Source organism: Homarus americanus, unplaced genomic scaffold (assembly GCF_018991925.1).
Source record: "Homarus americanus isolate GMGI-L3 unplaced genomic scaffold, GMGI_Hamer_2.0 scaffold22960, whole genome shotgun sequence".
Taxonomy (NCBI): Eukaryota; Metazoa; Arthropoda; class Malacostraca; order Decapoda; family Nephropidae; genus Homarus; species Homarus americanus.
The window spans coordinates 338,325-353,971 of record NW_024717471.1 but is presented as its reverse complement, the minus strand read 5'-3'; the positions used below and the strand labels follow the sequence as shown (position 1 = coordinate 353,971).

The following is a 15,647-nucleotide window of genomic DNA, read 5'->3' as shown; positions in this document are numbered from 1 at the left end:
TTCATTTCCTGCCCCTCCGTTCCCTTTCATCATAAACGGGAACCTACCTGTAATTAGTCATCCCCTACTTGGCAATAGGTAACGTGAAGTGGCCTCTATCTATCTACCTGTATCTAACCAATCAACCAGTAAACCAGACTGAATACGCCATACCATAATATTCACTATATCAGGACACGCATTATTGGGACACAGAAACAGCTAGTGGACACGTCATGAAAACCGCCATATCAGGACACGCAATACTGGGACACAGAAACAGCTAGTGGACACGTCATGAAAACCGCCATATCAGGACACGCAATACTGGGACACAGAAACAGTTGGACATGGGTAAGAGTGACTGACACAACAGCACAGGGAACAATAAGTCTGTCCCCAGCCAGGCGAAGGAATATTTGTTTCCGCGCCAAGAAATAAACTCACAACTTGCCAAGATGATATTTCTCCTGTATTTTCACGTTACGATGAAGTGAAATGTTTCTTTTTTATATTTCCACGCAATGACGAGATATATTTTTTTTCGAATTCCACGTAATGAGGGAAGTATTTCTCTTATATTTCCACTCTAGGATATAGGTAAATATTTCTTCTATTTCCACGCTAGGATGAAGGTAATTTCTTTTATATTTGTAACTTCGTGTAAATATTTATTTCATTTCCGTGTTTGTGGAATAGGAATTTCTCTTAATCGAGGTTAGTGTGGAGACATTTTCTAAATAAACTTATTATAAATATTTAATTCTCACAGTATTTGAATGGTATGCAATATTCTTCCCAAATCACCATAGAATTAATGTGCATTTTTTCCACGTCAAAGGAATTAAAGGAATTAACTGGTCCCTCTTTCACGGAGTCATATTACTGGATGCACTCACTCACTCACTCTCCCTCTCTCTCATTCAAATGTCTTTTATTACAACACCAAGGAAGTAAATTAAAGTACAAGCTATAGTATAAGGCTGTAGTTTATTTCATAGCTTGTATGTTTAACTTTGCAGTATTTATATAGCTGAATTTCCCGGTTCAAAGTAGTTGGCTTTAACCTTCTATATTTCCTTATTGTTCAACAGTTTATGTTACAGGTTAATAGATGGAATAAAACGTACAGTAAACAACAGGGTAAATTTGTCAACGGTTAACTGACAACGCTTCAAGACATCGATGACGTCAGATTTTGGTAAGATCCCCAGTGATTTGTGTCCGATTGGTTAGAGTCGTTAATTCAGAATAAGAAAAATCACAAATAAAAGTCTAAAAATTCCACTTTTACATTTTTAAAATTACAAACAGATACTCGAATGAATATCTAAATGTATTTCTAACCAATATTTGGCGTTAAAAAGAAAGAGATATACGAGATAAAACAATTAAAGTCGTTTCCTGATAATGAGACAACGTTAAATTCAAATTTTGACTTTGGTTCAGGTTTCCAGTGTACCGGTAAACGGGTAACTGTCAGTATAGCTTTAGCTGTGGTAAGGTGTGGGCGTGTTTATTTCGAAGGGACTAAAATGGATAAGCATTAACTAATTACGTGTTGGTACTGAAATAAATCTACTTCGAATACTACCTTAAAGTTTTAGAAGTGTTGGTAGATAGAAAATTTAAGTCACTAGTTAAACCGACTCATATTTTCAAGTGTCATCGAGTGAATTAAGTTGCCATAAATTGATAGGTCTAGAAAGAAGTCTTATAATGAAGTGTCGTAAAGTGTTATGAATGTAATTAAGTGCCACGAGGTCATAGTATACTTAAAAGTTAAATATAACAAAATACAGTGTTGTAAGTTACCATGAAGTGTATTAAGTGGTATAACTATAAAGTGTTGATCGTTGATAGTGTTATTAGATGTCGGTAATTGGCATAAAGTGTTTTAAGTATCTTAAAGTAGTGTTAAGTGGTTAAGTTTCAAAGTGGTGTTACCAAGTACCGTGGTGTTATAAAGTATTACAAGTATCGTAAAGTGGTGTTATAAGTGTCAAAGTGGTATAGTGTTATCAAGTGGTGTCAAGAAATAATAGGTAAGTGATCATATCTTTTTATACTTCACTAAAATAGCTTCACTATAATTCTCTCAACTTAACAACTTTGACATAGTATAGTCTGGGTTTACGCGCCTAATTAAACTCATGGAGGTTAGGTTAGGTTAGGTCAGGTCAGGTTCTAATAGGTTTTGTGCATTCTCACTTCCATTTTCGTGTTCGATATCATTATTTCAATTACTTTTATTCGTATTACTAAAGAACTCAGATTTTAACAGGAATAAACACTGATAACTGCCAAACTAGTGTAGGCCTACTGTATATCACTTAGGCGTTCGGTCCTGCTATATACAGACTTAATTCAGTAATTGGGGTAAATGTAATTATCTGTGAAAGTGTATGTTTAATTTAAATGGATGTAATATGTTTATTCATTACATTAAAATGGTTTCAGATGCAGCGTCGACCTACCAACCATGGATGACGCTTGCCAAGGTCTTCATCGTCTGCCAGTCAAGGTAACTGCCACCATAGACAGTTACTTTGCCATATTGAACTACAGTTTATTGTTTAGTCGTGCATTCGATATTGAAATGTTTGTTCTCAGGGTACAGATTATTTAACAAAATAGTTATTCTTGACTTAGATTTGTTTTAAATATTATGTAATTCATGTGGTTCATTTATTTAAGAAACATTTTATCCATGCAATTTATTAACTAGAAAAAAACATTGACTTCTGTAACTATCGTTGTTTAAAATTGAAAGTTAAAGGTATCATTGATGTAAATTGGCGACAGGTATTTTTTTTTACCGAATTCTAATTAATTTTTATTCGTTCTTTACAGGTAAGTGATATATTAACAGCTCCTCGAGAGACAGCAACACACCCACACTTCAGGTACGTGCTAGTTAAGTTTCTCGTACAGTTATTATCAACACTTTACGGGTATTTTATTTATTTATTATGAGTTGTGATCCTGGAAAAATGGTCAAGTACGTCACTAACAAGGCTAGGCTATCATTGAGGACGCCGGTGTTCCTACAGTAGTCACATCATATTTGTGGACGCGAACACCCTCCCACTGACCGTCCTCATTCCTCCTCCCACTAACTGCCTTCCCCCATTCATGTCAGCAATTTCCCCCTCCTGCCACCAGCTCCCAATTCCTTCCTTCCCCTCCCCCTTCCAATTCCTTTCTGCACTTAGCCTCCAGCACGCCGCCTCTACGCTAAGATGCCCACTCACTCTCCCCGATTCAGTTTAGTATTCCTTTAAACGCCTATAAGACTGCACTCATGATGGCGGCGAAGTAATAGTAAGAAAAGTTATGGTTAGGATAATGGTGTTGGTGGGTGAGGTGTAGGGTGATGATAGTGGTGGTGTTGATGTTGTTATGCCATCACTCCTCTTTATCAAGAATTTGCCACTAGTCAAGAGTGAGGCTTGATCATGAGAGCATAAAGAAACAAACCCCCGCCACTATTGGTCACAACAACAAGTAGGGTCAACACTATAATGACTAATATATCAACCAGGTCCTTAATAAACCTCTGATTAACTCATATTGAGGAGGAATCATACACTGCATAATTTCTTAATATAAAGTTAGGGAACGTATTTAAAAAAGACAAGTAAATGAACAATTTAAATACAAACAACCACAGACTAAATTAACCTAAACCCTAACCTCAGCCTGACCATACACTTGAACAGTACAAAAGTATAAACCACTTATCTCCATACACATATATCTCGAGTCCAGACCAACTGTACCATAGATCACACCTCACACCAGACAGGCTCATCTGCCACCCTGCACTGCACTCACCGGCTGAGCGTGTGGACCAGTCACCCACACAGACAGTGCCGATACTATGTCGCCAATTATCAAACTATTTTACCTAACTAATATACAACATTAGGCTGATTTAATTAATACATACATATTATAAATTAATATATATATATAACATATTGAACAATGATTACATAAAGGAACAAAATAATATAAAATATAGCCCTACCTACTGAACAAGCAGGTTAATTACCTCTGAACAGGTAAGGTAATTACTTCTAAATTCAATATATATTTGGTGGCACATAACAATGGGTAGTGGGGGGAAAGGTCTATATATGGTGTGGGATGGTGATGATGGTAGTGGTAGGTAAGGATAATACTACAGGTTATAATATAGGGTGAAGCTGGCGATCAAGAAACACGACTCTAGGTAAAAGAATCAGGTGCAGTATTTACACTGTATCTAACCTAACCTAACCTAACCTAGCTTGATCTGATTAAAAGTGTACTTAACCGTAATGAACCTCATCATAATAAACACAGTAATGATTCAGTCTGTTCGTTAATCACCTCAGATATAGAGAAATTATCTCGGGATTATTTTCTTTACACATAATAATTCACTCGACTTGTTAATCGTCTTGAACACTATGTCAGGGTGTGTACTACAGTCACCATTTTTTAATAGGTGTCATACTCTTTAGAATGATAAACATATATATCTCCCGAGTTAATTTTCATTGTGTGTTTTAATGATGGTTATTTTGTCTCACCATAATAATTAAAAAAATCACACCTCTACAAAGCAGGTCAGTCCTCTTCCCAGTTCAGACCTTCATTGTGTTTAATTGTCTCATTGATTAAGAGGTAATTTGTTATTTAAATAATTTGGAATGTTGCTTTTTATAGTGCTTCTGGGTTCACTGTGATGATTGTACATTACGGACGTTCCAATAATAATAATAATAAACATAATGAAGTTCTGAATTTACCAGGCCTTTAAATTGGGTAGGGGACAAAGGATAAAATTTAAACAAGTTTCTTTATTTATTGAAATTTTTGCTAAATCGTTAAAAATTCCTCTAAATGTGTACTGTATCAAATTGGCAGTGCAGATCATATTTCATACACTTTAGGTCCTACAAAGGTCATACTTTGTGAAAATGTGAATTTACTAGACATCTTAAATGTGTGTGTGTGCGTCTCGGACTCGGAAACACTTATATCATAACTTGAGGAATACCACCGCCCATTAGTCTATCCTATTGTTTCAAGTGCCCTCATATTCGGTTCATAATACTGCTAGTGACAAAAACACGTGACCTTGGCTAGACCCACCTGACGGAGGAACCCCACAGCAGGTGATACTGACGGGACTCAGGACAGCTATAAAACAAGAGGCCGTGTCACTGAACTTCCTAGTGGGCACCTGGGAGGGATTAAGACGGAGGAGTTGCAGGTAATATTAGCAACTCTTAAGATTTATTCCACACGCAGGAGTTTATTGTACGTGCATTGTTGTTGGAGTATAGCCGTGGAGGACGAGACCAGCTACCCTGTGTGTTGACTGCTAAAAACTAAGACTTGAGAACGTTATAAGTCATAGAAGTATGTATGTAGAAAATTATTATTTACGCCGGTGTGTATGTGTGTGTTACCAATAGGAGGAGCATCAAGGATCCCCGGAGGCTCACCTGTGTCCGAGGCTCTCGCCTCTCTTACTGGTGTGGGAGGGGGGTAGGGAGGCTCTCACACCTTACTAGAGTGTGAGGTGGTAGGTGAGAAAGTTATAGTTCAGCGTAACAGTACGGCAGTGGATGAACATTTAGCGTAAACGTTTTATCAGTAGAGCCAACCATCGTGTACGGTGTTATATGAGTGAGTGACCGTAACTGTAAGGGATGTTAGCGACAAAAAGTTGAACGTTAATCATTTGTTACCACGACAACAGCAAGGTGAACGGAAACCGAGAAGGTAGTATAATGTTTGATAATGCTAATACTACTAATAATAATATTGTATACCTTCTAATTATTTTAATAAAGAAATTAGTAGAGGAATGTGTAACTAAAATTAGGACTTGCACTTACTGGCGTCCTCAAACTATCAGCAAGTCGGCGTCTAGTATTATTATTACACGAACGGGTGAATACAACGTCCAGGGATCTACACTTGTGATGACAACAAAGTGTATTATTATGCTACTGAACCACACTACAGCACCGCCTTGTGTACCTTATCCAGAACTTATTTCATCAAGACTTGTCCCGAAAAAAGTTAAAGAACGACAACACTCACATGAGGACGATGAGTATTTGCCGAGTTGTGGCTCAGCTCACCAACGTAACGTGATGAATCCTTTGATGCTGGTTGAAGGCGAGAGGATTGTATCTGATTAGTCTGTGGCAATATTGGATTACTGGGGGGATGGTCGCGGCCAGATCTTACGGTGGTAATATACGCGCGAGTTTCTCACCCTCCCACACACACACACACACACAGCATACGTGGTACCTGCTAGAACTCAGATCACTGATAACTCACCTGGATCGTGGTATCTGCCAGGACTCGGATGATAGGAACAAAAAGAATCACACGACACTCAACCAAGGCACAATAGTTCTAACTGAAGTACTACAACTCGAATGATTGTTATGGTAGTTATTGTATCTCTAAATTAGGATGCATCAGTGTTTTTTTTTCATGTTTTTCTAAGATAGTTACCGTAAATTCTTTTATGTAATGTCGAAGCCATCTTGCATACCAACAGAGATAGTAATGAATTCTCACGCCTTTCATTTGGAGGAATTTTTTTTTTTGGATACAGTACGAAGCTAAAGGAGAATCACGTCCCAGGCATCTCAATGTGGAGGAATTCCCAGACGTGCCGCCGCTGACATTAGCCGTAAGGAGTTTCATTATAAGTTAAATGATGTTATTTTCCCTCCAAATGAGCCTCTGTTAAGACAAAAAATATATATAACCTCATATTTTTACCCAGGCGAAACGGAGTGTTCTTGTTATTTGTTATTTTAAGTTTCTATAAAGAATTTAAACGGATATTTACATGGCAGCTGCAATAATATATATGCCACCCTTACTGTAGTGACACGCTGATCAATTTTCTTATGTGGTTTTTACTGAATGGCAACTGCAAGACTACGGGGGAAAACACGGCAACTTCAGAGTAGCCGGGGAGATGTACACCCGCTCCTAAGTTTCCCGTATCATGTGTACCTGTGTCGGTATACATGTTTACGGTATGTGTTCGTGCGTGAACACACCACGAGATCCTCTGCACTGTATGTTTGTGTGTAAGCGCATGTGTACATGTGTGTATCAACGTTTACGCACATCACGTATTACCCCCCCCCCTCCCGCCACCAGGTTTAAGAATTACCTTTCAGGACTATTGCGAGATGTAATTTAGTGTATGTTTCGTGTATACTTCGCTTATATTTCGCCTGGTTCATGAGTTTTGTTTCGTGAATGTGATTTCGTGTTGATCTTCCTCCACCGCCTGAGAACTAATCAAAACTTGGCTTAATTTTCCTGCATTTTACCTTCCATTTAAGTCGTGTCCCAGTGGGGTAATAACTGAGAGTTTCTGAAATGAACCCTTTGGAGTTGTGAGGAGAATTACTGACGCGTGGAACAAGAAAGAACTATGAATTGAGATCTCGTGAAGATTACGCACCCTAACTTATTGTACCCTATGATTAACCACCCTAACGCTATCCTAACCCCGGCCCCCCAAGGTAGCATTTAATCATCACGTGAAATAAACTTGGGTGCCAAATCTTCACGTGATCTTTGATTTGTGTTATAACTTTGTACGTCACTATGGTTTCCGGTCTACACCAGCATCATAATTCATATAATGTAAATTTCAATATCTATTAAACTCTCAATAAAATTCCGCCTTAAATACTCACAGGCTTGAAATTACGTTATCTGATCTGTTGTTTTTCTCGACTATAGGTATAACTGTGGCTCCTCAGGCAGTGTTGGTCTCTGGATAAATTGAAGACATTTGTTAATGGCGTTTATAAATAAAAAACAAACACAGGAATGCACTGGACTTTATTTTAACACATGTACAAAGTTTTTTATGATTAGTCGTTTGAGCAACTGCGTTAACACGATCTATATACAGTACCTTGTCGGGAGAAGGGGGGGTCCCAGCCTCATAGCATGTTGACCACTTAGCTGTCTATAATCACAACTTCAGGGAGTCAGAGGTCCAACTCACACCCAATGTTGCCACACTTTGTTGAGGTGTCTGTCACTCGAATGTTTAGTAATATTTTCGCGTTTAATGACCAAAAGAGTCGCCTAGTGCATAATGTTGTGTTTCTAGATACATTATAAAGGTAGAGATGTATGTCACTGTAGATTAGATAATGCTAGAATAACCTTTATAGATGGTACACACTGCAGTCGATTCTTTCATATTAAGGAGAGCATGAACAAGTTACACAATTCTGCTTACTTAATGTCCAGACTAAGATTTATGTTTTGAGCGATTCTTATAAAGAGTGTGTGTGTGTGTGTGTGTTTATCGATGCGTCATACCTCTGTCGTTTGCTATACTTCTGCACCAGACTTTTTCCTAGCACTCCCTTCATTGCTTAAGGTTTTCCTCTTGACCCACCCTGCACATAAAGTGGTCATGGAAGAAAAGTAACAAATAATCATGTTGACAAATTCAGTATTGGCGTTTTGTCAATGGGATTTAAGACAATATACATAAGATGTTGGAAAGGGTTTGATTATAATGTAGTATTTGGAGTAATGTTAAAGATTTTTTTTTTACACTTTATGTTGATAAATCAATTAAGAGTTAATACCAGTGGATATCAAGGATGCTTGCTTGATAATTATATGCATACTGGAATTTCTAAAATGTTTTAAGTTTAAACCAACAGTGACGTGTCGCCTACAGCGTTCCCAGTCTGTAGTTTCTTATTGAAATGTGTCATCTTGTCTTGTTAATGTCTTTAGGCTGATTATTTTCAGCTGAATATATTGACCATCAATATTAAATTAATACTTAACAGTGCAATTCTAAACGAGTCCAAGATTGCAGCACTGATTAAAAACTTGGCACACACACCGCTCAAGTAAGCACTTGTCTTACTACCTGACGACCTACCATTTACAGTATAGCTATACTGTTTAACTACTCTGTTAGGGGTTCTGTTGACACACACACACACATACACAAAAGAAAACCGTGAATTTATTTAATATAAAATGCCAAACAACATGTTTATGTTTGGGGTAAGTTGGTATTGATCGGCAAAGCCATGTTGGCATGAGGCTGCCTTTTGCCAGCCCATTAGTAGCCTCGCACTCTTCCTGGCTGGTTGAGGTCCCATCTCCTCCTGGTCTCTCCTGCATTCTCACCTGGTGGCTGACTGGTAAGTTGATGAATTAGACCTCAACTACACTAGATCTCGCCTCAGCCTATTGTTGATAGATAAATAATGTCACGAAGCAAAATCCACGGTAACTTCATTGTCAGCGGTGACTACACTAATAAAATCTTCTTGTACAAAATAAGTAAATTCCAAATTCCCTTTATATATATATATATATATATATATATATATATATATATATATATATATATATATATATTAGGGCTTATATTTGGATCTTGGCCGTTGTTAGTTTGTCGGACAATTTCGGTCTCATTTTGCTCACTATTTAATGCTTAATGCAATAGTATTTTTTTGTGTTTGTGTTTCAACTGGTAGGGTCTTTAAACACTTATTCTCGTTAGGACCATACAATAAACAACGTCTATTATAAATTTCTGAAAAAAAAATAGATCTTTCTCGTTATGGTGTTTCACGTATTCAGTAACTAAAGAATACACAGACAGACATTGGTGTTATATGTGGTCGTTGGTACAGTACTCATGGAGTCCAATCTGTTTCTTCCAAGATTTTTCTCGTTATTCTATTTTATTCTCGTTTTGTAATCTTTTATGTAGTATGTGGAAATTATGGTATAAATTTCATCACTATTTCGTTCATAACATCAGGTGAGTGTTGTGTGGATTAAGTTCAACAAGAGAATTTGGTTGTGTGCTCTGTTGCAATAAAGTTTCCAGCTGGTGTTAATTTCTCTCTGGTTTTTCTTTGATACTGTCGCCTCTCACAAGCCGGTCAAGAGGTCGATTAGTTTTCTGTTGTGAAGTTTCCGTAAGTGTTGGTTACGCATACGCTCTTAAATGTAGCTAAACATAAGCCAACATTGTAGTGTAGGAACAGCTCACACGTTTGGGACTGTCGCCATATTCGTTGGACGCTGGTAGATGAACCCTGAATTTTGTCAAGTTCACTGCTGGTCACTCTTTGTGTCTACCTATTTTAGATTTCGTTTCTATTATTCCTTAAATTTGTTCTTCGATTTGTCGTTTGTTTACCTGTTCTTGTGTCAGGTAGTTTTAAGTGTTTAATTAGATATCTTCATTTGCTGCTTATTTCTTTCTTTTTGAATCTCCTTCGTAATTTTGCTAGTTGCTTTTAATTTAGGTATATGTGTGTGTTTGTACGAGTGTTTTGATGATTATATTTTATGTATACACAGTTTACATGAATTAATGATCATTTGCGTGTTCATATGTTAAACATGTATATTCGTGTATCTTAGTAGCTAAGTGTGTGGCCAGTTCGTTTGAGGCGTGTGAACGGGTTCTGCAGCTTTTAAGTGTTTTCATCGATCCCGCGAGTCTTGGCGAGGCGCAAATTTTAGGTCAAAGTAGTTCACTGGCATAGTTAGGATTATGTTATTGGCGAGTTGCTTCCTTTACAGAGCAAAGAATAAAAAACACTCAAAAGCCTTGCAGAAGGATTCACTATTATTATTACTATTATTATTATTATTACATTTGTAGTGGTCCAAGCAATTTACGTTGGCAGTAAGGTTGTTTCTAAGGCAATACACCCCACACGGAATTTGAAGCGACATTATGAAAGAACATTTTATTACAATAATTTTAATACTCGTTTCCACTCTGCTTGCAACCACCTACTTGACGGGTTGGAAATTGTTGTGATTGTAGTATTATTGGTCACTAAGTCGTTCATATCTTAGTGAATACCATCAAATTCAACGTCAGTAAGTATTTTATAGTATGAATAATCTTTATGAGCATTGTGGCGTGTTGAGCAGTTTTAGGAATTCTAATTTCTCGTCTAGTGTTGAGGAATCTAGTTTTCGTGTGCAAGGATAAAAGCTACTCAGTATTAATGGATGTTGTGTTTACAAAAATCATACTCTATTGAGTTAAAAGCCCACTAGTATTTGATCCGTTGTTTTATAGCTGTAAAAATTTATAATACATCTATTTGCAGAAAATAGTAAATTCAAAGGAAATATTTTCATTGACGTAGCTTTTATCTTTCTGAATTAACATTGAATGTGATCTGAACTTTGTGTACTCTCCACCAACTTATTTTTGAAGACCATTAATATTACCTTGGAGTTAAACATTTATTTTTCCTGTGGGATATGTTTACTGCCAGCAGTGATGGGGTGGTGGAGTCATGTAGATACCCTGCTGGGGAGGCTGAAGGTGACGCTTTGTGTGGTGCTGATGTGGGCGTGCATTACACTAGTAGCATCACTCCCGCCCTCCATCTCATACAACGTCAGCCCACTTTATGCTAATCATTTGGTGGCGAAGGGGAAGATTCTGAGTATGGCAGATGTATATTCATCCGTTGCTAAAACCAAACCTTGTAAGTTAATCTTCCTGCATGACTTTGTACCACATTACCTGCACCAACACATTCTTGCCTGGGACACAAGGTATTGGGCCTTTATATTGTATATCCCTAAAGTCTTTTGCAGAATCAGTTCATATACAGTCCGTACGCACTAAACAAAAATTACTAGAAATTGGGATATATATACTACTGTATACTGTATATGCATCTGTCTGACTACAATACTCTGGAAGATTTGATTTTCTGGCACTTTTTTGAGCAGTAGTGGTGTAAAGTACTGCATTATTTGAACGAACCAACATTATTGAACTGTATGGTCAGAGCACAGCAAGATCTTTTTAATATTATATCGATTATTTTACGGTTTCTTATATGAACAAATGCCTCAACAGTTCTACATTTTACACTTTATACCACAATTAGCCTTTCAAATTTAAAACTATAGTAATCTTTGTTCTCTGTGGACAGTTGGACACACATTTGATATTTTAGATGATTAGTCATTAGTTTAGTGTCTTAAATGTCTGAATGTATTTCCAAGACTTCACCAGTGTGTGTTTGTGATTATTATAAATAGCTACTGTACTGAACTTGATGAGAACTGTGCCTTATGCACCAAGGGTACTGTTATTGCTAAGCAAGATCATTTTTTGATGTGAATCCTAAATATAAGGAGCTTAATTGTCTGCATAAGTGCATACTGGATGTTATTTCACCTTGTGGTCTTTGGGGAAAATACAGCACTTGATACATGCAGAGGACACCACTTTAATGTTTGGTATACAGTGAATTGTAGTCTGGATAGTTGGATACATCAAAATTGGTTACATTGTCAGGGTGTAATAAGAGTGGTAATATAAACACGTATGACCAGAGTAGACAAAGCGCCAGAAAAAAATGGAGTTCTCTGGCACTTTCCTCTCTTTGATCTGCTCCCTGCCACCCTCATTACCAGCCTTACACACAGTGATGTGTGGGTAGTTTTACTTAATCCGTAGATGGTCATTAATCTAACCTAATTCATGCCCAGATGGTCAAAGATTTTTCCACATTCTTTTTGTTGGCTAAAACAACCTCAAAGGGCCTGGTTTAAAGGTCCCTGGCAATCAGGTGCTGCCATGCACGCAGTGTCGTTCAGAGGTGGCAGCATGTCTACTACCACTTATTTATGTTGTTTACTTAGCAATTAAACAAAGTATCATGTCAGACAGCTTCCTGAAAGTTTTTACTGGGAGATGTGGGAACTCCACATTGTGGGAGGCGAAAATGCGACGCTCCTCCCTTCACCACACACACACACTCCGCCTAGTCTTTGTTTTGTGGCCTCCACACACTCGTCTATTTATAGGCACAAGTTGCCAAGTTATTCTGCAGATCTGGACCCATACGAGCCCTCAGCAAACCCTACAGGACCCTAGCTTAATGAAATGCAAACTATGTCAGTGACCAGTTAGTGTATGACAATGGATAATGTAATTTACTCAATGACCATTATGAGGTTAACAACAAAATCAACCATATTGTCACTTCCATTCTAAGTAACCGAGTCGGTCTTCGGGATAGAGAGGCAAGTTCGTTATAAATCCTCTTGCGAATAAATCTCGATCTTGACCATAGTGGCACTTTGTCCGCTCTGGTCGTACGCACCGTATATAGAGTATACTGTACGTGTATTTTAAGATTTCTATCGCTGAGGAAGAGATTCATCATGTAGGTCATTGTCGCACTGCCTGCTGGATGGACAGCCGATGTGTGGCAGTGGCAGAGGTGAGCGATAATGAGGGACCAATGTACTGCCATCTGTCAGACAAAGGACCTACCTCCTCCACGGTCCTTGATGATGCTCTGTCAACTTACATCTTCTGGCAAGGTCAGTTTAATGATTTACATATTGGAATACAGCACAATACTGTATATGCTAAGCCTTCGGTACGCAAGGAGGCAGCTTGTCCGGCACTGCATTTAGCCACTTTTACTTCCACGACTTTTAAAAGTTAAACACCCATTTACAGCTGGATGGACCAGGAGTTCCCTGGGATTGAACCAGAAACCCTTAGGAGAGAAAATGGACACTGTATCCACACAGCTGTCACACCATTTGTATTAGCTGTCCCCTTTATTGTGCTCAAACTGCACGACTTTCCAGAAGTATTTTTTTCTCAGATTCTCTCCCGAGTGGCAATTACTCGATGTGGGAGGACAATATGCTGTACTTGATTGTGCCAAAATGGATGAACTTCACCTCTGCTAAGGCACTGTGTGCCCAAATCCCAGGACACCGCTTGGCCATCACTAAGAGTGTTGTTCAGTATAATGCACTTGATAAAATGGCATTACAAACAGGTGAGTTTTGTTGGGACTGTGTGTGTGATATAGAGAGAGAAATACTTAAGCTGTTCTTCAAGACCATGTGGACATATGTGGTGAATCTTGCACAAAACAAAGAACAAACTTGGTGTCATGTGGCTTAGCCTACAACAGCAGATCATTACATATGGCTGGCTGACTCTCTCTGCCAGGATACCATCATGTTATGAATCTGGTTAAAATAACTTAAGTTCTTGTAAAAAATAACTTTAATTGTATTGATATATGGCCCAATAAAACAAAATACCCTGTGTATTAAAGTACTGTACAGTTTATAAATTGACTGACATACACTAGTTAGCTTTTCAAAAGTGTTACAGTATTTCATATTTTTTTTATAAATTTTTTATTTATTTACTTTTTGCGGTTTTCAATCAAACAGGATTTGAGATGTGGGTAGACCTGACTAAGGCCAGTGAAATGAGCCCAGTTGTATGGGGAGATGGTGAAGAGTTCGCTAAGACGGGCGCCGCCACAGTGGAAGAATACCTGCAAAACGGTTTGGAGTTTCCAGTGGCCTTCAGGACTTACACGGACATCCTTGATGACAAAAGTCTAAGTCACAAAGCATATCCTCTCTGCCAAGCAAATCCTATGGGGCTGGATTGGTAGTGTGTAGTACTGGTATTGTGTGTTAGTGGAAGTGCAGTAGTTTTTTTTTTGTGATACCCTGTACAGTATATGAACCCACGTGTTGCCAGGGAAAAGTTGTTTATATTTTAATTCATTTATTATACAATACCTTGAAATATACTGTATACAACCCCTATGTAAGGGGAAGCTTAGGTTATTAGGAATTAAAGGAAACTGGTATTTTCAGGTGGGTTGGAAATTGGGTTGGGGAAGGAGTTCAATTTCATACCCAACAGAATTTGAGTGGCAGTTTTTTGCATTCTTGAAAAAGGTACCTATAATTATCCCATATTGAAGCGCGCGCACACACTAAAGTTTCTCGGTAATTTTTTTTTTTTTTTTTTAAGATCCAAGACAAAATCAGCAAATCCCATGCATTTCCTACACTACCGGGTATACTGTTTCCTTAACTAGCCTATTCTCTAAATGTTTATATACGACGACAAGGGAACCTAATTTAAAGTTACATTAGTCACAGTTTTACATCTTTTTCACTTTTAGGATTATACTGGTGCCATGAGGAGGGAGTAGACATTTGTGCTATTATCACCTTGCTATGTTTTACAGGTATTAGGCATGTGAGTCAGATAGATAGAATTAAGAAGTTACTTTTAAATTTTAGTGCTACAGTATATACATGCCCTCTATACAGTATTCATGTGTAATCACTAAAAAAAATAAATTACTCGGGGTGATCGATGGATTTCAGAACGAACACTGCGACTTCTGTTGTCTCGGAAGGGTCGTCAAAATCCTTCATCCTTTGCATCAAATGTTCACACCACAATTTTGTAAAGATAGTTTTTTGAGTGACTGTACAGCAAATGGCCCTGTTAAAATTAGAAAAAGTATTGATGTAAAACAAGTCACTTATTATCGTGCTTGAATCGCCATTTTCCAGGGTGGATGTTGGCATGATGTCTATGCCTGTCTCACAGACCAAGATGCCAGGGTTCAGTCCCACTTTGGGCTTTGAAGTTACACTATTATATATATATACAGTGACCCCTCGGTTAACGAACTCAATCCGTTCCAGAAGGTCGTTCGTTAACCGAAAAGTTCGTTAACCGAAACCATTGTTTCAATGGGTTTTTGGGTAATTGGTTCCAGCTCACCGAA

At 37.9% G+C, this 15,647-nt stretch overlaps 1 protein-coding gene across 1 annotated transcript; it reads left to right on the top strand.

The window, feature by feature from the left end:
- Nucleotides 1-11,296: 11,296 nt before the first annotated feature.
- On the top strand, nucleotides 11,297-15,570 carry LOC121858892. The gene is made up of 4 exons (XM_042355546.1): nucleotides 11,297-11,540; nucleotides 13,243-13,398; nucleotides 13,692-13,871; nucleotides 14,278-15,570. The coding sequence occupies exons 1-4, from the start codon at nucleotides 11,330-11,332 to the stop codon at nucleotides 14,505-14,507; spliced, it is 777 nt and encodes a 258-aa protein (XP_042211480.1). The 5' UTR covers nucleotides 11,297-11,329; the 3' UTR covers nucleotides 14,508-15,570.
- The last annotated feature ends 77 nt before the right edge of the window (nucleotides 15,571-15,647 follow it).